This window comes from Leuciscus leuciscus (genome assembly GCF_965113295.1).
Source record: "Leuciscus leuciscus genome assembly, chromosome: 3".
NCBI lineage: Eukaryota > Metazoa > Chordata > Actinopteri > Cypriniformes > Leuciscidae > Leuciscus > Leuciscus leuciscus.
In genome coordinates, this window is record NC_138727.1 from 12,740,218 (window position 1) to 12,765,196 (window position 24,979).

A 24,979-nucleotide genomic window follows, 5' to 3' on the forward strand; every position below is an offset into this window, starting at 1 on the left:
TGACACAAGAACGATAACTATAGCCTATCAGTGTTTATTCCAACGGACAATAACGCTGTTATGTGGTATTATTAAACTACTTAATTTTTTTTACAATCGCTTGGACACATTTCTCAATAGGTCACTTTTTCAAAACTCTTCACACACTGATCACAACATCAGTTTAAGTGGCTAAACTGTGGATCATATAGCCTATCATTACTTTGGCACAAAATGTGTTCAATAATGACATCTTTCAATTTACATTCATTCTTTTGTCACAGACACAAACACCACCAAAAATTCAATACGGGCCAATTTGCATGTTTTCATACTCTTTTCAAAACTGATAAACTTAAGTTTAAAACATATAGCACCAGGGGTGCCGCCAGTAAATTTTGGCCCTATGAAAGAATATGAGGTTGGGCCCCCAAAAGTGTGTGGGTCCTTAGAATCGTCCTAACTTTCACCCCCTAGGTGAAAGAATTGGAATTGTGTTGCTAGCACAACACAAAAATGAATAAGACAGAAATTTGCACCATTTCTACACTAATAGCTACACTAATATATTCTGAATCTAAAAAAAAATCAAATACTATTAAAATTATATAAAGTAATTAGATGTAACTTAACACCTACACAAGTTAGTCTTTCAATTTCATTATCTATTTAGGAAACTTGTAGCCTACTGTAATGCCAATATTGACCTTACACATTAGCAGCAGAGAGCGTCATTCTTGTTTTGTAAAGAAGTTTTACAAAAAAAAAAAAACACTGTATCAAATGCTACCTGATGTTAGTGTTTTTAGGTCTGTGTTTTGTGATTGACAAAGTGTGTTTGTTGGTTGACAACCTATGCCAGTGTTATGGAAGAACGAGTTGATTTGAGACGTACAGATGGTGGACAACCAGAATGAGACTTTTACCGCCGCCGTTCCCGCGGCGGCAAAATTGGGATGTGTATTTGCTGCCTTTTACCGCTGTGTGGCGCTGTAATCACAGACTTTGAAAAGTGTCAGTTTATTCTCTTTATGACGTAATCTGCCGCGGCAGTAATCTGAGCTGAGGTCACAGATAAATTCAAGATAAATATTGTGGTTAAACGAATTCAAATTCATTAAATTTAAACAAAGTAGACACACGTTAACATTGTGTGCCCAGTTTTTCTATAATTTAGAAAGGCTATGTCAATAGGTTACTTGTCATTTACTTCGTGTTATTTTAATGTGTTTGTAGATTTATTAACTGAAACATAGGCTAACAGTGAAATAAATTAAAATAATTTACCGTAAAATTAAAACATTTTCAGGACTTGCAGTTACTAACCGATGTTAGTCGGTTTAAGCATTCTTTGTTATATTCAGAATTAAATAGGCTTACATGTTGTTATGATTATCAATTGAATTCTTTAATAAATAATCAACCACAATGCCTATTACTGCCGCAGCAAAAATAAACCAGTCGAATTTCAAAGTCGTTCGCGAAATGACTAGGCTATACCGGGTGGCGCAAGTGACAGGGCAAAACAGCAGCAACTGCGGCATTTTAAAAGGTAAGTTTCCTATCTGTTTATTTAAAAAAAAAAAAAAAAACTTTTTTCATTATTTGAACAAAAATGAGACTGATTGAATATGTAAAAATATAAACAAACAAAGCAGAGAATAAAACAAACTTTTAGGGAAAAAATATAGGCCTATTATGCTACAACAGAATTGGTTAACATTAAGGAAAGCAAAATATGTAAATATACATTTCAAACAAAATAAAACAAAACAAATTTGTGGCCGAGTGGTAGGCTATAACTTACGTTTCAATAATTCAGATGACAAGGGGTTCAAATCCCGAACAAACATGGGCTACTTTTTTATTATTAATGCAGAGAGATTTGATAGTTCTAAAATATTGCTACACTATATTGTTTTTTTTCTCCTATAGCCTATATTAAATATGTTATATTTATAAAATAAAATTACCATTCATTTCCATTTTACATTAGGGACAATTTTTATCCAACAGAATGGCTGAATTAACATCTACATAATAATAATAATAATAATAAACAGCACAAGGTCTTGTAAAAACACTTTTTTTTTTTGACACATAATTTCGAGACAGTAAATTGCCAATGTTAAAAAAATAAAAAGAATATAACAAACTTTTAAAACAGAGAAAATAGTAGACCTAGGCTATTCAGGCGATAGCTCTGTGGTCAATGCATTAACAATAGCCTCTCGGAGCTTCAAACGATCTGAGATCGAATCTCAGTGTAGCCGACAGTGTTTATGTTTTTCCGTTCTTGATGCTTAAATATGCATCTGTTTATTAAAGTCAATCATCTTGTTTAATTATCAATTGTACATTACAACATAAATTTGCTACATTCCAGTTGAGCCGCTGCAAAGACGACACATCTGATGAAGGAAGACCGTCAGCCGATCGCACCAGAAAATGAAGATGATGAAGCTCGTCTTTAATCTGCTAAATTATTTTTGTTGTGTGTGTGAATCATTCACGAGATTGAGATGACTGACAGTTATACCCGGCCATAGCAACGGAAGACATTTTTCAAAACAGATCGAACAAATCAGAAAAATACTTTCAATACAGTACTGCTTTCAATTAAAAAATAAACAATGTAAAAGAAAAAGAAAATTAATTAAGTTTGAAAACCCATCGCACATTTCAAGGTACGAATAAAGTGTCGGGACAGTTTATTTATTTAAACAGGGTTGCATCGATAGAGTTTATTCCCTTTGTGATGCAAAATAAGAAACACAGAATCTTATTCTTGCAACATTTAAAATTTCTATTGTCAAAGAAATTGCAGCTAAATAAAAAAATTAAAACGGTACAAAACGAAAAAAGTTCAAAGCAACATAAATTAAGAACCGGCGTTTTTCTTTGCCTCTCTCGCGCTGGATATTTTTTTAGTAAGTTTGGTCTCCCTCACTGCGCACGCGGGTCTTTCTCTAAATTAAGCATTTCAGCGTAAAAAAACACCATACAGCTGATAATACTGTATATGTGGCTGTGTGTCATCCACACAAATCACGAAAGAAAAAAACTGTAACAAATAGCCTTTGTTGCTTCAAAGATAAAGCATGCCTTGCTGAATTCACCTTACAATAAAACGAGGTGGGTCGCGAATTAAAGAGCTCTGTATCTGCTAAATTGAAATTGTGTGTGGAAAACCTTTAAATACAATCAATAAAACTACAATATTTATAATTTTATAAGATATAGGGCCTACATATGGACTTTTGGAGATTTTGAGATTAATCCTTAAAAGAATTTTGCCTTTGCCTGCTAATCAGGCTGGCTCCGACACTCTCCATATGAAAGATGGAACATTAACACCTCTGTCCTGCACCCCCACGATAAAGCAACTATTGCCTTCTCCAAACCCCCCACAGGCTAGCTGAGTTTGCAAAACAAAACAAAGAGTTTGCCACTCGTCGTGGTGTGCCAAAACACTTAATTATAAACTTCAATATTTCATTCAAAACAATCTCAAAACGCTTTGTGACATTTTGAAAAGCCGTGGATGCATTACTGCCACTGGAACCATGAACGCAACAGAATACTGGTTCTGATTTTATTGTTTGTCGTTTAAACGTCATATATATATATATATATATATATATATACACACACACATAATTATAATTATATATACATAATTATATAGGCCTATATATAAAAATTTTTTAACAGAACTGCTTTTGAAATTACGATTGGAATTATTATAAGCTACAGAAGTAAAGTCATTGTATAATATTTGTTCCTTAGTGTAAAATGGAAATGCATGGTGATTTTATTTTGTAAATAGGCTATAAGCAAAAAACTATGTTTTAGAACTAGACAAATCTCTCTGCATCAACAATAGACTATAAAATGCATTAATAGGCTAATATACACATATCAGTAGTCTAAGTTAGTTCGGGATTCGAACCCGTGTCATCTAAATGATCGTAACGTAAGTTCAACCACTCGGCCACGATTCACTCGTTGCGACATGGCCTAACGTTCCAGTGTGTGTTCGCTCACACGAGCGAGAAGCGCTCTTCATTCAAAAGAACGCGCCGCCGCGTTTGTCGAACACTAATTCAACATGCTAGAATAAAACCTGGCTTTAGAACAATGCATAGCGCCACTCGTCGTGGTGTGCCAAAAAATTTACAATAATTTAGTTTCATTTATTTCAGTGTTAATGTTTGAGTTAAAAAAATTCTCTACAAATTATATTAACACAAAGTCGGCTATAAGAATCCTTTATAGGCTACGTAAAAAAGCAAAGGGCTTACAGTCTTAACATTTAGGCTACTTTGCTTAAATTCGATACATTTATTTTCAGTAGGGCCTAATAAATTTGTAGGGATGTAATTTCAGTATGCTTTACCAACGCTATGTATTCAATTAAAGTTCCAAGAGGTCTGGTCTCTATATTTCCTTCCCAGCTGACACTAATATGCAAGTGCACAGCAAATCACAACTTGTGCTTGCTGCTAACGCAAGTTATTTAAGGTGTCTCAACTGTACACAGTCTACCCTACAGTGTGAATTCGTTACAAGGTTTCATTTAATTAAATTAATGTGCAGCAATTTGTACAAATAGAGTCTATAGGCCTACTATACTGTTGTAGCCATTAAATAATCTCATTTAGTATCATATTTGTTAAAATATTATAATGTTATTTTTTTCCATCTATGTTGAATATGAAAAGTGAACAGCACAAGTAAGATAGGATGCATTATATCGAGAGATGGATATGGAGTGGGTCAGACATGATTTTGACCACTTCATTAAGTTTTGTTTAGTAGAAAACCTTTCTTTAAAGTGAATTTCGTTTTCTATAAATTGTATCTTAATTTTAATCAATTTTTCATCTACCAATTGCTGGATTTAATAAGTAAGAGAAGCAAATATAACAGACACTAATCATGGAGGCGCCCGCGCGGTCACTTGCATTGCACGTCAGCTGGAGCGCATCTCATCCTCCTAACTTAACGAAACTCAGCGTATGCCTCACACAGACTTGAGAAATACATCAAATACACAAAGCTTGAAATGTCTTCAAACGAAATAATTCAAAACGAAAAGAAAAAGGCTACTCTCTGATTATGTCTTTATGTGCATTTCTCTCTAGGTGCGTTCACTACAAAAATGGCGATCGTCAACTTCATCTTTGCAGTCGACACTGTCAGAAAACACTAGTTTATTGATAAAAATCAATGCACGCATCACCGGATTTACAAATACACATCTTGCTTGTTGCACGCACACATATTATGTCGAAAAAACGAAATATTATGTTGAAATAACATTATTATTAATAATACATCTTTTAGAATATTTGATTAAATGCTGATTGTTGCGCTTGTTCAATTGAATAAAATGAAAACTTTAATTGTGATAATTAAAATAATTGAAAATTAAATATTTAGTGGCCAAGTTTTGCTAATTTATTATAGGCTATTATATGCCTATTGCCTATATTAAGTAGGTCATATGTTGACCACAATGTTGACCATATGTTGTTCACAAGGCATATATTAAGTTATTTTAGCTGTTATGAGAAAAATAAATCTAACGAAATCTAAAATCTAAATCTAATAAATCTAAAACAAAATTCTAACGCCAATTCAACATGCCAGAATAAAACCTTATTTTTGAACAATGCGTAACGCCACTCGGCCTGGTGTGCCAAAACACTACATTTTAAACTTCAATGTTTAATTCAAAACAATCTCAAAACGCGTTGTGACATTTTTTTTAAAGCAGTATAGCCTATATACATTAAGGGCATTGAAACCAGGATCTTAACTAAAACGCGTTCCGCGTAATCTCTCAAAAATTATGCCTAACTACTCCATGTATTTTTTTTTTTTAAGGACTGCTTTTGAAATCACTATAAATTACTATGCAATTGTATCGCTCACGAGAGCTCTTCATTTATCTAATTCCTCAATAGAATAGTAAAAATATTCAGCGTCATTGCTCCTAATATCGTCTCTATTTTTAACTTTTGATTCAATTTTTTCAGTTCTAAAATTGATTCTATCTTTGGTTCTATTCTGTTGTAGCCTAATAGGCCTATTTATATATATGAAAAATATGCCTATTAGGCTTAGGGTTTTATATTTAACCCACTTACATTTTAAAATACGGCAATTGCTGCTGTTTTGCACAATGTCCCTTTGCGCCACCTGGCGGTCATTTTGGGAACGACTTTGAAATGCGGCTGGTTTATTTTTGCCGCGGTGATTTCGCCGCGGCAGCTGGCGCGGCGGTAATAGGCATTCTGGTTGTCCACCATCTGTATATGAAGGGTTAAGGTAGCCTATTTTAGTGCATTTTGAATGTGAAATTAACTGCTGTCAAGCTGAAAGTTGGTTAGAAGAACTGTGAAGAGTTTTGAAAAAGTGAGTATTGAGAAATGTGTCCTAGCAATTGTAAAAAAAATTGTTTTGTTTTTTTAAACCTTATAGTGTGAACTGGCCTTTTCACCAGTAGGTGGCGACAATTGACGAGTCATTGATTAATTCACACTACCAATTTGTTAAAAACATTGAGTTATTGGAAGAGGTTTCAGAAAGAGTGTACAACTATCCCCCGCATTACAACAAAGAAGACATTTATTTATTAAGAAAACTGTAAGACAATATCTAGGCCTATTTGGTAGGCTAGAAAAAGACAATAACATAATATAGCTTATTGTATGATTGTATACAATCATTTTGCATAGTATTTGAAGAATAAACCATGCAATAGCCTACATATAACGTCCCTATGTAGGCTATGTGGTGAGGTCCATTCACTTCGAATGATTCATTAGCCTACTTATTCTGTTCTTTTACATAGGCCTATACAGATAAGGCCTATATTCGTCCAATGGGTCCAACCAATTATAATAAACTTTTTATTCCAAAGCAGTCACGTGCTCAAAATAGAGAGACAGTTAATGAGTTAAAACTGTAGCCAAGTCAGTGCGTATACCGATTCCTTCCTTCAAAAGTTTTGCTCAGCGCTGCAGTCTTTTTGCGCATCTTACACGCACTTTCGGATGGCAGTAACTGTCCAAATTCAACCCGACAAAGGAAAATAAAAAAACATCTCAAATAAAACAAGTAGGCTAGGCTAAACTAAACTTGCTTTAACCGTATTGGGTTCAGAGGGGACTTGTTTCGAGGATGCAATCTTGTCCGGATTAGCTCATAATAAAGCGTGTCATTATAGCGCTGCATGTCTGTCTGGAAAGTGCATCGCAGCATCATTCGCATTATCAGTCTGCAAGCTGCGACCTCCGCTCCGCATCCTCCGGCAAACTAAGGCTGACCTGGTTTTCTGCTCTGGCGTCTCGCTTCATCGTCGTATCAGAGCATCATCTCCCTTCCGCGAGTGATGTCGGACTGTAGGCGACAGTGGAACCGGGAGGATGAGCTCCCTGTGTACCTGGCTAAACCCTCGACTGGACCCAGCCAGCATCGCAAGTCTCACGGGATGTTCAGCTCCGTCGAGGGCGCGTATGATAGCAAGACTATCGATTTCGACCAGTACGTCGTCGGGAGGAAGGGGAACAGGAGCTCGCGGAGCAGTAGCAGGGAACGCATCGTGGATGGGGATTTTGAAGCCTATAAGATCAGCGGGGGGTCTATCCTCGGCTCTCGGGGCGAGAGGGACGACGGGCGCCCGGGTGCCGAAGTCACGGATCAGGCTGGAAAGGAATGTCGTTATGATGAGCAAAACAACGGGGAGGTGGGCTGAAATTGTGTGCGTGACAGTGACAATAGGCTACAATCATTTTGCATATAGTATTTGAAGAATAAACCATGCAATAGCCTACATAATTATGTAATTTAATATTGCAATATTCAAAAAAAATATTAAATATAGGCTACATAGGCCTATTCAAATTTGCTCGTAAAAGATTAACAGCATCTCTTAAGCATATGAACACGCTGCAAATGTTAATGTTTTAAATAAAATGCTATAGTAAAAACCTTATAGTTGGTTAACATTAAGTTACATAGCCTATGTTTAAAAAAAACATGGGTCTATAACATTTTAAATAGGCCTACTGTAATTTTACAAAAAAACAAAACAAAAAAAGAAATAGGCCTACCTAAAGTTTTAGAGCAATAATAACAAATTTGAATTAGTTTATAAAGTATGGAGAAAATAAATGATACATTTATTGTTATATTGTCACATTTATATATAAAAAAAAAAAAGTTTTAAGCTATTTGTTTTATAGCCTAATTTATCGGCCTGCTTGGTGATAATTGTCTCATTTTTATGTTTATTGCATTATTTAACTGTCACGTGTATTTAAAAGATTTTTGTGGAAATTGTATTAATTTTAAGTTAATAATTAGTTTATAATTAGTTAATTGTTGGTTCATTTTACTTATTTATTTATTTATTGTAGGAACGGTTATTTGAAATGTTCTAAAAACGTAGGGGAGACCGGGGACAGTTGCAACACTTTTTGCATTTCTCTCAATTACTCAGAGACTACTTGGACTAGACCAACCAAATTTGTATATATTAAACTTGCATCTGTCTGCTAATTACCCATACCATTTAAAGATGATTATATATGACATATCGTTCACAGTATTTATTTGAATGGAAGAAGTCAGATGTTGCAACTGACCCCGACCCAGGGACGGTTGCAACATGTTAAAAATACCTTAAATTTCATTAATTAACTTAAGCTTTTTGTCTCAATGAGCAAAGAATTCTGAAAATATTAACTGTTTTAGGCCTACTATAATATTATAGTATTATTTATTTCAATAATATTATTGTAGCCTATTATTTATTTATTTAGTCATATTTATCAAATAACAGTTATTGAGTTTTGTTTGTTCATGTGTAGAACATAGGCCTACATAGATTCAGTGTGCAGGAGTTACAGATGCTATTCAATCCCTCCATATTTCAGTGTCAGACAGGAAGAATTTAACAATTTGCAATGCAACAAACTTTTATTAAACATGCAATTTATAACATGTTGCTACCGTCCCCGACCCTATCAGCCATGACAGAACATCATATGCCTGCTAGACACACTGACTTTGACACATGCTAACCATGTCACTTAGAAGTCAACAAAACAACAATTCAAACTATGTAAGTTTTGATTAAATCATACAAAATTTCAGGACAGTATGACAAAAATATATCTCATGAAAAAATTTACTTTCATACCTCCAAAACAAGTTTTGTTCAATAAATACATCAGCAGATGTTGAATATGTCTACTGTCTTCTTGGTGGGTGGAGGGTCTAACTGTGCATGTGCAGTATGAGTGTCATCACTCTAGCTTGTTTCTGATTGGAGAAAAATGACATGTTGCAACCATCCCCTGTTGCAACTGTCCCCGGTCTCCCCTAATAATGTAGGCTATAGCCTAGTTTTCTTAATGTTAGTGGAACATTATTTTAAGGTTAGCATAATGTTTCTGCAACGTTCTTTGAACTTAAATTTGTATTATCCCTAACATTCGGAACGTTGGTTTGTAGTAAATGTTAAGATTGAACGTTATTTAAAAAAGAATTAATTCGAATTTAGACATTTGAAATGTAGGCTATAGGCTATTTGACAATTTATGCATTAACCTTTTAATCCTTTATGTAGCCTAGGCTAGGTAGGCTACTACAATATATAGCCGGCCTACATCAAAAACAAATTTGATAAAATGATTGGTGGACCGTCGACCTGTCACCTGACCCATAACACCGGACCGGTATTCTATTTACCGATTCACGTCCAGTTCTCTCTCTCTCTCATTGTTTCATGTGAGGGGGGCGCTCCAACATACACTCCAATACAAACACGTCTTCGAACAGACACACACAGACACACGTCGAACAGACACACACACACACACACACACACACACACACTCACACACACACACACACCCCTCGGGAAAGGCGCTCGCTTGTGCAGCACTAACGGAGCGCTGGGTTGTTAAGTGGGTTGGTGGCACAAAGAAGCGGGTGACTGCTTATTGTTGATCTCCTCAAATAATAAAGGAGAGATGTCTGGAACGGGCTACCAGGGAAAGAAGAACATCCCGCATTTGACGGTAAGACACCGGCTGCGAGGCGACCCTGCTGCCACCCGGCGAATCCTGCGCATGGGGGAAACGAGAAGGGATTAAATTCTTAGCGAGCCAACAAAGCGGAGGCCGCTTATAGAGCACTGAAATCAGCCGACGGGAAGGTGACCATTACTGCTACAATGTGTCCACATCCCTGCCGCGCATGAAGCGAGGAATGCTCCGATTGCGTTTACAATAGATGCAGGAATAAATAATGAGTCGGTGCATGAATCTACTGTGTTGAGCGCATTTCATTGGATAAATCATGGCGAATGCAATAGCAGCGGACGAGACGCAACAGGGTCTGTCGCCAAGAGCAGAAATCTGGAATTGAGGGGACACTTTTTTTAAATGCCAGTGCACACATCAAGACAAAGAACAAGAGGGATCTGTGCCCTATGTGCTGTATTTTTGTCTGTAGTTATGAGTAATGGATTACAGCGATCCTAATCCTTGACTAACGCAATCTTTGCGATCTGTGCCTGGTTTACATCTAGGAATAGTGCATATATTTAGGTTAGATTAATACCAGTTTTTCTCTGAACGTGAAGCCTAAATCAGCTCAGGAAAGCTGTGCCTTCCTGACAACTGGATGATGTGAGGTTACCATGGCAACCTAACATCTTTCCACATTACCACATTTGCTCTTCTCTGTTCGTAGAACCCCACCCATTCACAGAGTGTGAGGCTGAAACTGTGCAGAAGGCTCTTTTAGCAGTGGTTGTAAGAGCACTTCACTGAATTGCAAATATAGCAGGTAAACATAAGGTTTAAACATGGTGTTGGAATCACTCACTCTCTTGCTATCTCTCTTTCTCTCTCTTCCTCTCTTCAGAGCGAGCGGCTGCTGATTAAAGGTGGAAGAGTGGTTAATGATGATCAGTCCCTATATGCTGACGTTTATGTTGAAGATGGACTTATTAAGTAAGACACCATGCACACTCATTTTTCCAAAGTATAATGCAAATTTTCACTGGCAGTTGCATACCATTAATATTAATTATGAATTAAATCAGTCATGCCTTAGAGCATCTTAGCATAGATAGATAGATAGATTGAAACAAAAGTCTCACCATTAAAAGCCATGTCCCGAGCACAAAATTATAATGTTCTCGGTATAATTTTATGTAGACTATATGACAGATTTGGACTGCACATGTTGCACTTATCTTTATTTTCCTTTTTTGAAGTGTCCACATCCCTAATCATATTTTAAGCAAATTAAAACCATCATGGCAAATCTGAAGTGTCTCAGCTGAAGGAAATAATCCATTATTCATCTGCTTTAATATATCGGCCAAATTTTATTATCGGGCCAATAACAATATGAACATGAATCGGACAATACAGATATGGTGGTCGATATATTGTACATCACTTGCTAATAGATACACAGACACACTTTTGTTGCTGCATAAATGGACATACATAAATCCCGTGGCAGATCTAGGCAGGTGGAGCTGGGGAGGGAGGGAGCCCTGTACTATGGCACATATGAAGTATGCCACACTTTTTAGAACCTTCATGTAAGGGAAAACGTACATGATCTATTTTGTAATCACAAAATAAACCCGGCATTGTGATCAGATACTCTTGTATCACCCTGAAGATGTTATTACATGGCTGCTTGCCACATAAGTAAATAATTATACACAAAATATTGATTTGAGATGAAATATTTTATTAGCTCTGTTGGGGATTGCCCCACTGAATGCCGGTTCTTTAATGTTTTTAACCACTTCAGTACTCTGATCAGGGAGTAGGAGTCATCATATATTTTCCTCTTTTTATTTATGTGCAGGGTTTCACCATATAAACATATCAATTATGCATTGGAGGTAGTTTCTGCAATAAACAAATAAACAGAAGTAAATAACTAAATGTTAAACATACATGCCCACATACTGTTGTGATAAACAGTAGATTACCAATTAAACAATTTCAACAGCTGTCTCGAAGTATGTTTAGAAGAATAAGAAACAAGCAAACAGAATAAATTATACAGCATCCTCATTATGGTATCAAAATATAATAAATATAGAATATCTTATACAGATGCAAAAACATAGTTAAACGAGGTATGGCCAATATTAGCAAGATAAGCCACGATGCTTGCGCTACTTTCACGTGCGTTTCACATGAAAAACTAATCTATCTATAAATTACAGGAACGTCTGTCTATCTGTTTGTCTGTCTGTCTGTCTGTGTGTCTGTTATTCGCATATCTCTCGAACCATTAGTCCGATGGATTTCAAACTTGACAGGTGTCTTGCTACAGCCATGAGTAAGTGTAGTGCCAAGTTTGACGTTGTTTGGATTAGAAATGCAAAAGATATCGTTAAATATAAAAGAAGCACACATTGGCTTTTGCCGCTCTAGCCGCAGGCCACTCCCCCTCTCACACTGCACTGACCAGAGACAGAGAGGGTCGAAGAAAGCAGCGGAGCTTAAGTAGCGTTTTCTCGGAGTTCACTGTGTAACCTGCTCCCTGAATCGCGCTTTTTGATTTGTGGATGTTAACTGAATCTGTTAGTCAGCTACACTAGCCCCGTTTACATGCACACTTTTTTGCTATTCTGATTAAGATCGTTCTGATTGACGGATTCCGGTTGACTGTTTACATGGGATGTTATCTAAAGTGATCTGGTGTTTACATGTGCTGATGCTTTCAATCGAAATCATTTTGTGACATGCGCACACTTGTCTGCCGGATCTGGAAGCTCATTATTTTCCACGTTTTCAATCCTGTCAAGATGGTGCATCACTTAATCGTTGCGTTAGTTGTAGGCATTAGCCGCGTTTCCACTGTCGGGCCAGTGCGAGCCAGGGCTTTAAACGGGCCGTGCCAGGCTAATAGCCTCGGGCCAGTAGCACCGTGCCCAAAATCTGCTGCGTTTCCACTGTCGGGCCAGAAGCTCCACAGCGCTTCACTTAAAACACGCCCGTAACACACCTCTCTGGAACAACGTCACACAAACCCATCATTTCACCAACAAAATGGAAGTTTTATTAGAAAACTAATCAGAAAGAAATCACTGGAAACAGCGTGATCGCAAAACAAGAGCGACCGTTTGCTGGCATTTTTGTTGTTTAATTGAATATTTAAAACCCAAGAATCGATGTTTTACCACAGGTTTACAATAAAAAGTGACACATTGATCATAATGAATTAATTTGTGTCAAAATTGCACATTAGTCACACAGAAATAAAGTGGTTTACCGTTTATGACGTTTGTGAACGTCTATTTCACAAAAGAAAGAGGACACGCAACTTATTCAGTCGCCTCTGTTTCTGTTTATTTGGTAGCCTACAGGACATATTTACATCACATTTAGAAAGAATTATAATTTCTACAAATATGCCACCAAAAATATTACCTGAGGAGCTTTAGCACTCTCTCCCTGAAGGATACAGTTATATTTTCAGTCAGAGATAAAGAGGATAGTCCGGTATAAAGAGACGAGACGTAGGCTACTGACAGATAAAATAAATCAGGATTATGATAACCTATATGATTTGTCTGATTTCTTGATTTGTCTGATTTCGCTGATTTCTAAGCGTTCATATTTACCATGTTTACTATGGTAATGGTTAGCGTGCATAGTTTTTTGCATCGGGTCACAAACAGAAGGCATTATGTTAGCTGACAGAATTATCTGGCGCAAAACCAGGCATGCGCAGAAAGACGTACACTCAAAGTAATCGGATCAGCTCGTTTACATGGTGTAATCTTTCATTTGATCAGTTCATGAAAAGGTTTATTCCACCCCCTTCAATCCGACTGAAATTTCAATCGGTTTGAGCATTTTTATTCCGATTGAGGTGGTGACATGGAGCATTTTCATTCTGATTGGACTTTTAAACTGGTTATAATCGGAATACAATGCTACATGTAAACGGGGCTACTGTTTACTTCTGAATATTATATTTTATTCTGCTGCACTTAACGTTATCGCTACTGTAATAGTAGCCTATGCTATTCACCAACTACTCATATCTCATTCAATGCGTTCACAGCCTCTTTCACTGCCATCATTTGTAGTGGCCTATTCACAAACTGTTTGCTTAAGCGTAGTGTTTTCTCGGAATTCACTGTGTAGCCTGCTCCCTCAATCGTGTAGTTCAATTTTCCATATTTATTGTATGTCATTATGTCAGTATCAGCTTTCTACCATTCACAAATAAAAATGTCACTGAACTTTTGCTGTGTAATTGTAACAATAACCACTCAAATACACCAAACCAACAATTACTAAAAACACACACAAAAACTGATTTTGCACGGCATTTTGCACTAGTTTCTACTGATGACGGTCATTGTCGTGGAATAACTGTCCAATCAAAATCAAGCTTTTCAAAGAGCTGTGTAATCATTTTTAATGATATTACTTTATAATATGAAATGTTCTTGGTCCCATGACTCTCTGGCCTTCTGCTCTTTATCAAACCCTCAAACTCTCCTTCAGACAGGTTGGGGAGAACCTGATTGTGCCGGGGGGTGTGAAGGTGATCGAGGCTAATGGGTGTATGGTGATCCCTGGAGGTATTGATGTGAACACCTGTCTGCATAAGCCTTACCTGGGCTCTCCACCTGTGGATGACTTCTATCAGGGCACCAAAGCAGCTCTGGCAGGTGGCACCACCATGATCAGTAAGTCTGGATGTATTGATAAACAATGAAAAATGTATAATTTGGCAAAAGGAACAAGTATGTTGAATACTTAGGATGCAGTTCCAAATGTTCTAATTTGGAGCAAGTTCCCTAGCAATGACTACAAATTGGCTGGACTAGGACTCAGTTGCATCTCCCTGTGAGAGCAAAGCAGTGTCCCAAATATGTCTGTCCTGCACGTCAGCTACAGCCAATCGGATTTTGTTTCATCCAGGAGTCTGAGCCAAGAATTTGTTGCGGTTACAACAGCTAATTTTCTTTAAACAATGAATTAGAACTATTAACTGTTGTGATTCACAATGAGTGAAAAGATCCTTTGTGTCTTAGAGGAATAAATGGAGTTTAATAGAGTAATCAAAGACTAAAGCTGTAATTTAATAGCATCTTCAATGGAAAGGAATCTTTAGAAATATTCAATAGAATTTAAAAAAATCACTCAAATCCTTAATAATTATAGGATATAGAAAAACATTTTGAGCAGAAGCCATCATCTTCTGTTTCAGTTGACCATGTGACTCCACAGCCCGGCGACAGTCTATTGGAGGCCTTTGAGAAGTGGCAGGACGCGGCTGATAAGAAGTCCTGCTGTGATTATTCACTTCATGTGGATATCCCACATTGGCATGAAGGTGTGAAGGAGGAGCTGGAACAGCTGGTACAGGACAAAGGTGAAAACACATTCAAAGATCTAATATCTAAGCGTATCACATTTGCAAAGCTGAAAGTATTTTGTGTTTTTTAAGTTCCATAACTTGATCATACTGATGTTTCAGAGGCACTTGTTGAAATTTGCCAAATGCTAATGATTGTTAATTCACTATCGTTCAAAAGTTTGGGGTCAGTAAGATTTAAAAAAAGAAAGAAATGAATACCTTTATTTAGAAAAGACACATAAAATGAAAAAAGTGACAGTAATAAATACATTTATAATGTTACAAAGGATTCTATTTGAGATAAATTCTACTTTTTAAACTTCTCATCAGAGAATCCTGAAAAACAATGAATCATGGTTTACACAAAAATATTAAAACTGTTTTCAAATAATATGAAATGTTTCTTGAGCAGGGAATCAGCACATTAGAATGATTTCTGAAGGATTGTGTGACTCTGAAGACTGGAGTTTTGATGTTGAAAATTCTGCTTTGTCATCGCAGGAATAAATTACATTTAAAAAAATTTAAATTAAAATAGGAAACTGTTATTTTAAATTGTTAAAATAACAATCGTTTTACTGTATTTCTGATTAAATAAATGCAGCCTTGGTGAGCACGAGAGACTTCTTTCAAAAAACATTTAAAAATATCTCACCGACCCTAACCTTTTGAACAGAAGTGTATGTCTTTGGAAATATAAATGTCAATGTTCTCTTCTGGCAGGAATCAACTCTTTCCAAGTGTACATGGCTTACAAAGGGTTTTTCCAAATGTCTGACTCTCAGGTTAGTTTATGTTGGCATCTATGCTTCCAACCATAGAACATTATGTTGCTTGTACAGTAAAATAATGAATAGCATCTCTCTTTCTCTCCTCTAGTTGTATGAATCGTTCTCATTCCTTAAGGAGTTGGGGGCAGTGGTGCTGGTGCACGCAGAGAATGGAGACCTGATAGCACAGGTATTAACTAATGAAAGAACCGTCATGCAGTATTCCCACACAATTTGGTGCCATTTACTGTTTTTTCATGTTTACAACATTTTTATTCAAGGAACAAAGCAAAATCTTAGGAATGGGCATCACTGGTCCAGAGGGCCACCCACTGAGCCGTCCAGAAGAGGTGGGATCAATAAACGTATTGATGAGCTAATTAGAAGTTTAGCTTGCTAACTGTTTATCCAGTCAGTTTCAACAGAGTGAAGTGTCCTGATTTAATTGGTTCTCTGTTCCACAGCTGGAGGCGGAGGCTGTTTTCCGCGCCATCACCCTTGGCAACCGAGTGAACTGCCCTGTCTACATCACCAAAGTGATGAGTAAGAGTGCAGCTGAGACTGTGGCCAATGCACGGAAGAAAGGTGACAGCATGTTGTGAAATATTGTTGCATGCTGAGTTCATTTTTTATATTTTTGAACGAAGTTCAAGCTCTTAATGCTCACCCAAGGTTGCATTTATTTGATTTAATTTGATTTATTACAATTAAAAATAACTGTCTTCTATTTTAATATATTTTAAAATGCAATTATTCCTGTGATGGCAAAACTGCATTAGTGCTGCTTATTTAGTAAGATTATGCCTGAAAAGGTTTTGGATTTTCTTTTAATCATATGTTAATTGAATTTTTAAAAATAATATTACTTGTTGTGTTTGTTTGCTTGTTTTTTTTTTTGTATTTATATGGTTTTTGTGATTGAATTTTTGCCATGAAAATAGCCTTAGATGCTGACATGGCATTAAATAAAACAATAATCTAAACAAAAATCTATCTAAACTAATTTGAATATGTCAGTCCTTAAATGTTTGGACGTATTCTCTTCATTGCACTTGGTTTAGGCTCTGTTGTTTTTGGTGAGCCAATCACAGCCAGCTTGGCAACTGATGGATCACACTATTGGAGCAAAAACTGGGCGAAAGCAGCAGCTTATGTGACCTCTCCTCCCCTCAGCCCTGACCAGACAACACCTGACCACCTTAACTCTCTGCTGGCCTGGTAAGAAATGTTGAGCTATTTCTACATGATGAGTTATTTGTACGTTTTTAGACATCTGTGACATTTGCATCATTAGTGTAGATGCACTGGATTCTTTGGGCAAGTGCTATACCTGGCACCATCTATCAATTTTTTATCTACTCTCGGTTACTTTTGGCTCTGTGCTACGCCCAAACCGCAGGCACACCTTTTCCTGGCCCCATTTCTAAAAATAGATCAGGGTTTCATCTCCTGTTTCCATGGTTACAGAGCACCCTCCTCCTCCCTCCCAATCACACTCTCACTCACACACACAACTTGTAGACTTTGCAGGCTGCTAGACTATGGGAGAGATGTCATTATGTTGATATCCACAGCCACACATACTTTGACATGCGCACACACCCTCATAGGCACAGAGATGCACACACACACACTGCCACAAAGAGGCAGACAACACAGCTGGAGAGAGGACATTTATTTTTAGCATTGATAGACTAGATTCCAAAGGATGAGTGAAAATTCTAGAAAAAGATCAAAGATTATTTTAAAGCATTCAACATCATATGTATGCTGTGAAGACAACCTTTGTGTAGATGTGTGGTGTTGCATTTTGTGAATTTCAAAGTATATTGCCTCCGTCTAGATACTTTTCTCATTTCATTGTGTGCATTTTTTGGCCACATATTCTTAAGCATAATGGATGTATAAATTACAAGTAGATGCCTAATTCTATTGCATATTCTATCTTATACTCTACTAGTTACTTGTTGGATTGCAAATATTTAACAAATGCAGTTGGGCCTAGTTCAATGGTTAGCCCACATGGAGCAACCCTTTTAGCTTCACAGAAATGTAATTCACCTGATTGCTCAAGTAAAAAAATCTAGTGTAAATGTATTTTTAACTTAATGCTCAGTCTTCATGATAGTAGCTGGTAAGTCAAAGGATATAAGATATTTGAGGAGTTGACCTATTAAAATAGCAAAGATTTGATCCCTCAGGTCTTTGAAGTGCAATATCTATGAAGCTGTCAATGAATTTTGTCATGAATTTTAGGATGAACCCAAGCACAGACAGGATGCTTGACAGTTATTTATGGACAAAAAACAGGGAAAACAAAACCCACGAGGGGGCAAAACATGGACAGGACAAGGAGTGACTAAACTAGACTAAGACTTGACAGATAACTAGACAATAAACCAACAGCAAATACAGAATCAGAACCTTCTCTAGACAATACTCTTGACAGAATACTCACAAGGTTTCACAAGGTATGATAATGAAGGACAGCAAACACAAGGTGATTAAATAGGGAGACTAATGATAACATAACAGGTGACACAGGTAAAGCAATAATGACAAAACAAGGATAACAAGGGGGCTGGGTTAAGTAACGAGACAACACAAGCACATGGCCCAAACAAAAGGCCATGTGCTTGCACACAAAACACGGGTCTGTCATGATCCTGCCTCAAGACTAGAGAAAATCAAGGACACGAGGGCAGAATCATGACAGAATTTGGTCTACTGACTTCTTTTCATTGTTAAAAGAAATGAATACTTCTATTCAGCAAGGATGCATTCAATTGTTCAAAAGTGAAATACCTTTATAATCAAAAGATTTCTATTTTGTATTCATCAAAGAATCTTTAAAGAAAAATGTGTCCGTTTCCACAAAAGTATTAAGCAGCACAACTGTTTTAAACATTGATAATAATAAGAAATCTTTCTAGAGCACCAAATCATATTAAAATGATTTCTGAAGGATCATGTGACAATATCTATGTATCCATCCGTCTATTTTTATGTGCTTTTTGGGATATTGCATTAAAAAATACGCTGAATGAAACAGCAGGGTGCACATACTTTTAAAAAATGTGTCTAAAAAATGTATGGCCTCAATTGAATCCTTTTTATTTGATAAGAAGATGTGTATAAACTATGATGGAAACAAATATTTACTGAATAAATCCCTCGATGTGCAACAAAAACCTCACGTGACTTTGCCCTAACAGTGGATGTGATTGGATAACTGGACTAACCAGCGGACCAATTTCATTGGCATCTCAAATGTCGTTTGGATCATTCTGAAATGGACATGGCAATAAAAAGCTCTACTACTACATTCTGAAACGCCTGAGTCTGTCCACAGAATGATTTGGTATAATGACCTCCCAGAAGTGTCTTGCGTTTATTGCGTTTCGTTTATGGCAAGTCATTTATGATGTACGCAAAGAGCCACACAGTGGCTTCCCAGATTGCAGCAACATCCATTTTTATTACAGGCGTAATAAATATAATTTATTATTATTGGCTTAATGATGCTGACAAAATTCAGCTTTGCTGTTACAGGAATAAATTACATTTTAAAATGTATTAATATTTCACAATATTATGGTTTTCTGTATTTTTGCTCAAATAAATGCAACCCTGGTGAGCATAAAACATCTTAGGCCGCATTTACATTACATGGTTCAAATGACCCAATACAGATTTGTATTGGCACATTAGAAATGACCCTCAAACGTGTAAGCAGGAAAAAAGCACATGGATCAAGCACATGATTACGTTTTTTAAGGATTTCATCTTCATTGGGATTGGGGTTAAATCCTTAAGGAACCAGGACCGTAACATGAGGCTTCTTCTGCTTGTATTGTGATCTGTAAACCCTCGCTTCCAAATCAATCTTGTTACCCACCATATTTATTTTAAAATCTTTTATATATCCCTTCATGGCATATTTAAGTCCCACATGAATGCTCCTCGACGAGAGGTGGTCCTTCTGTGTCCAAAATTGATCAAAAACATCTTGGGACAAGGTTTTCACACTGATAGCAGCTGTCATTGAATGACAGTTAGCAACTCCATTTGTTTGTTTGAATTTGCAACAGTAACTAAGGGGGGCGGGGCTTACCGATAGGTCAGTTGGTCATCAAGACCTGCAGTGTAAATTCGGACTTAAAAAAAAAAGTCATTCGGTGGCTCTGAATTGTCAAAACAACATTCAAAATGCTTGCTACGGATGTGAAAAGCGCAAAAAATCGAACCTGATCCGAATTTTTTTATGACGGACGAAAGCTTCGGAGGCAGTGTGTAAGCGTGATTGACATAACGTGAGGTTGTATTTATTTTTTAATGTGTGAAAATTTCGGACGCGAATTTCGGACTCAGTGTGCAAGGGCCTTTACTGACCCCAAACTTATTGTACAGGTGTACTTTCCATGAACCTCTAAATAAAAATAAGGTAAGAAAGAACATCACAGCTATCTCTAGAGGACAGCTTGTGTTCTGTTTGTAGTTGCATCCCCTGTTGTTATGTGCCTTTCAATCTTCTTTCTTCAGTGGGGATCTGCAGGTTGTGGGCAGTGGACATTGTGCTTACAGCACCTCTCAAAAGGCCATAGGGAAGGACAACTTTACCCTTATACCCGAGGGGACAAATGGAGTGGAGGAGAGAATGGGTTTTGTTTGGGACAAATCTGTGGTAAGCGCATCTGTGAAATATGTAAACCATTTATCGGTATGGGATGAATTCATCAGTCACCACACTCAATTTGTTCCCTACAGGCAATGGGGAAGATGGATGAAAACCAGTTTGTTGCAGTTACAAGCACTAATGCAGCCAAAATCTTCAACCTGTACCCCCGGAAGGGTCGGATAGCAGTGGGTTCAGATGCTGACATTGTTATCTGGGACCCAGCCAAGATCAAGACCATCACAGCCAAAGCGCAGCAGTCGGTGAGGATTGGAAAGCTCTGCAAGATACTGTAATATTGAATGAATCTCTGGATTGATGATATTTAGTTATACCTACATTTAATACTGTATTTTATACATTTGTAATGGACAGAATTATTACACTCTTTTTATAAAAGGCCACGTACACACTGCAACTAAATTTGGTTGTCACTCCACTTTTTAATACTTAATTCTGTTCAGTACACACACACAGTTCAGTAATTTACAGGATTGACAACCGCATTCTACAACCGAATGAACTCCTGAAAAAATGCAGGTAGTGACAACCACATTTACAAAAATGATACGCTGTGTGAACGGAACCGAACTGAACATTAGTTGTTAATGACATATTTTAACGTGCATCAGAGATGTTTCTCTCTTCTTTATGTGTGATTGGTGCAATAAATCACAGGGAAATTTCTGTATTTTTACTAAATCTCAAATAATTTCAAAATATTGATGATTTTGAATGATGATTTTGTTCATGCTTGATAAACACTGGAAAATGTGTGGAATATAGAATGGATTTTCTTCTAGAACATCACTGTTCTTTTCTTTCTAGGCTCTTGATTATAATATTTTTGAGGGGATGGAGTGTCGTGGTGGTCCGGTGTATGTGGTCAGTCAGGGCAGGATTGTGTTTGAGGAAGGGAAGCTTCAGGTTCAGCAGGGGACTGGACGTTTCATCTCCCGAAAGCCTTTCCCTGATATTGCCTACCAGCGCATTCAGTTCCGCAACAAGGTATGACTCTAGATCAGGCATTTCAAGCTTGTTTAAATTGTGAATATTTGACCTGATTTATTTACTGAGCTTCCCTCAGTCTTAGTTAGATATGCTGTATATATGAATCTATTTTCACTATTTTCAAGTAATGTTATATATATATATATATATATATATATATATATATTTATATTTGGGTTCAATAAGATTTTTTTGCTTATTGGCTGCTCAAAAGGGCTGCATAAAAAATAAAAATAAAATATTATGTGAAATACTTTTACAATTTACTGTTAATAAAATAATGTTTTCTGTTCTAATATATTTTAAAATGTAATTTATTCCTGCTATGGCAAAGCTGAATTTTAAGAATTATTACTCCAGTCTAGCCTGGGTTTCCCCATGCTGCCTTGCACGCAGCGCGATTTTATTCACGCTGCTAGGCAGCCTGGACACCATGGACCAGATTTTCCCCTCAAAAAGGGAACCAATCACAGAACGGGGAGGGAGCAGCAAGACGATGACGACGCCTATGCGACACACCGAAGCAGTTTGTTTATATCTATGGATCCAACATGGCATCAGACGCGAAGTTACCTTTCGATGCAGCCTTAGATAGTGTTCTAAGTAGTTTGTTTAGAACGCAAGTTTATTTCGTCTTCTTCGTCGTCGAATTTCTGTCGCTCTACATACGTCATCTGGTATAATTGAAACGATTGGCTATGAGCTACGTACAGTCGCATTTGATAGACATTCGTAGCGCCCAATAAACGGCTCTGGGCATTCGTAAACCACGCCTCAAATACGAGAAAATGAACATGTGGTTCCGAGACCACGTCTCAATGAGACGAGGTCTGACGTTAGCCAGGCTAACTCCAGTCTTCAATGTCACATGATCCTTCAGAAATCATTCTAATATGCTGATTTGCTGCTCAAGAAACATTTCTTATTTTTGAAAACAGTTGCTTAATATTTTTTGTTCCCATGATAATTTTTTTTTTCAGAATTCATTGAATAGAAAGTTCAAAAGAACAGCATTTATTTGAAATAGAAATGTTTTTTGGTGTTATACATATTTTACTGTCACTTCTGATGAATTTACTGCATCATTGCTAAATACTAATTTCTTTCAAAATAATCTTACTGATCCAAAACTTTTGAACAATAGTGTAGTAGCATAGCATAAAGGTTCAATAGTTCCTTTGTATCTATTTGCTAAATGATATCATAATCAAGTAGTTAGTTGTGGTATAGAGCAAACAATCCAGGGACAAAAATAGTGGAAAACAATAGTGTATTATCAAATTTTAGGTTCACGTCTCACAGTGTTTATATATACACTACCAAACATGTCTTTTAACTGGTGTTTGGCAGATGATGACCAAGCAGGGAGTTTCTCGTGGGATGTATGATGGTCCAGTATATGATGTCCCAGCAACACCCAAATACATAACCCCATCACCCTCTGCCAAGACCTCACCCACTACACACCAGCCTCCACCAATCAGAAACTTGCATCAGTCAAACTTCAGCCTATCAGGTAAGATGAGGTCAGATTATAGAGGAGATGACCTTATCTAATATAGAAAAGAATACTCACAAAATGCTATGAGAAATATATAAATTAATGTATATATAACATTAAAGTAAGTGTATATTTTCTTTAATATTTCTATATTTTTAGGGGCTCAAACCGATGACAACATACCTAGGCGCTCCGGCCACCGCATTGTAGCTCCCCCTGGTGGTCGTTCCAACATCACCAACCTTGGTTGAGCCTTCTGCTGTGTGAGCGTGTGCGTGTGTGTGTGTGTGTGTGTGCGCGCGCACGCGTGTGCATGTGTAAGACAAATCATCAGTATTCCCCTCTCACAGGGCCATACTATAAACTGATTTTTGTGCATTGCATGCATGTCAAAATATCACGACCTTACCTGTGTAGAAAATTTCCCGTCCACAGAGAATTTTACTGTGTACATTGTACAATCACTGCTAAAACAAACCTAGAAAAATACCTATAGATAGCTAGACAATCACTAGAAAATATTCTATATCAATAATGGAAAACACAGCATTTAAACAATTCTAATATAACCATTTATGTTTTTAAGTTGAGCCCCTCATTCTGCTGATGTGACCCCAGTGTTTGTGACATAGTGTTAAAAATGTTCTGCTGTGAAGCCAGTCGCTGGTAATCCCACAAAATGGTGCTCTTCCTACTGGATAACTTACTGAACTAAAGATTACTTATTAGTGATGTTGAGGGAAAAGTGCTGTAGAATGCAGTTCTGAGATCGGTTTTGGCACAAGTACATTCTGAAGCTGAGCGAAGATCTGCCCCTGCAAGCACTTTTAACTCTCATGTTCTCTGTGCACTGAAATGTTTTTAATTCTGTGTTATCAGTCTTTTGTGGTAAAGAATAGTGATGGATTGCATGATTTCACTTTTAGATGTTGGTAATAATTGACATCTGAACTTTGATTCTTACTCTCTCTTTATACTTTGAAGGAGACATTTTTATTTTTCATCCTATCAAGTTTGAATAATTTTACAAGAAAAGTTTTGTTACTTCACTTTTTATTTTCATTTTACCTTAAGTAAAAAAAAAGGCTGCATGCAGCTCTTCTTAGCTCTGTAGATTATGCTTATTGCAATATTAGATGTTGGCTAGAGAAGATATTCAAATGACCTCAGTGTTACAAATGCAAAATCAACTATATATGCAGCAACAGTAAGTCACACATGCATTCAAAGAGAGCTGAGAAGGCTTTTCGTTTCATTTTTTATTTTTTATTTTTTTTGAGATTTTAACCGTATTGCTCCACATCCAAATGGCACTAGCCTCACTGTGTACACTAAAAGTCTTAATACTAAACTTCCACTAGATAAAGGGTTATTCCTCTTGTTTTGGACCAATACAAGGTCAATTCCAAGCCTGCTGTATTGCTTTCCCTGTTGTGATTTCATATTGCCTATAGTATTTATAGTGCTTATGACCAATGCCATTTTAGTTGGCTGATATCCACTAATGCACTCACTGACTGTTGATAATGAGATTCACTTTGCTATGGTTAATAAAGTCTGTGAATAGATTGCAGTGTGTTTCACTTGTGTGAGATTTTCTTCATG

General features: G+C 36.8%; 1 protein-coding gene across 2 annotated transcripts; it reads left to right on the forward strand.

The window, feature by feature from the left end:
* Positions 1 to 6,891: 6,891 nt before the first annotated feature.
* crmp1 (collapsin response mediator protein 1) lies at positions 6,892 to 24,941 on the forward strand. 2 transcript variants are annotated; one of them, XM_082165778.1, is made up of 14 exons: positions 6,892 to 7,735; positions 10,927 to 11,015; positions 14,559 to 14,743; positions 15,268 to 15,432; positions 16,141 to 16,202; positions 16,297 to 16,377; positions 16,469 to 16,537; positions 16,652 to 16,772; positions 17,249 to 17,405; positions 20,730 to 20,871; positions 20,955 to 21,125; positions 21,691 to 21,870; positions 23,224 to 23,389; positions 23,534 to 24,941. In XM_082165778.1, exons 1-14 carry the CDS (start codon positions 7,382 to 7,384, stop codon positions 23,623 to 23,625), a joined length of 2,034 nt encoding a protein of 677 aa, XP_082021904.1. In that variant the 5' UTR covers positions 6,892 to 7,381; the 3' UTR covers positions 23,626 to 24,941. The 2 variants fall into 2 exon arrangements, with proteins under 2 accessions (XP_082021904.1, XP_082021905.1); XM_082165779.1 differs by lacking the exon at positions 6,892 to 7,735 and adding an exon at positions 9,916 to 10,076.
* The last annotated feature ends 38 nt before the right edge of the window (positions 24,942 to 24,979 follow it).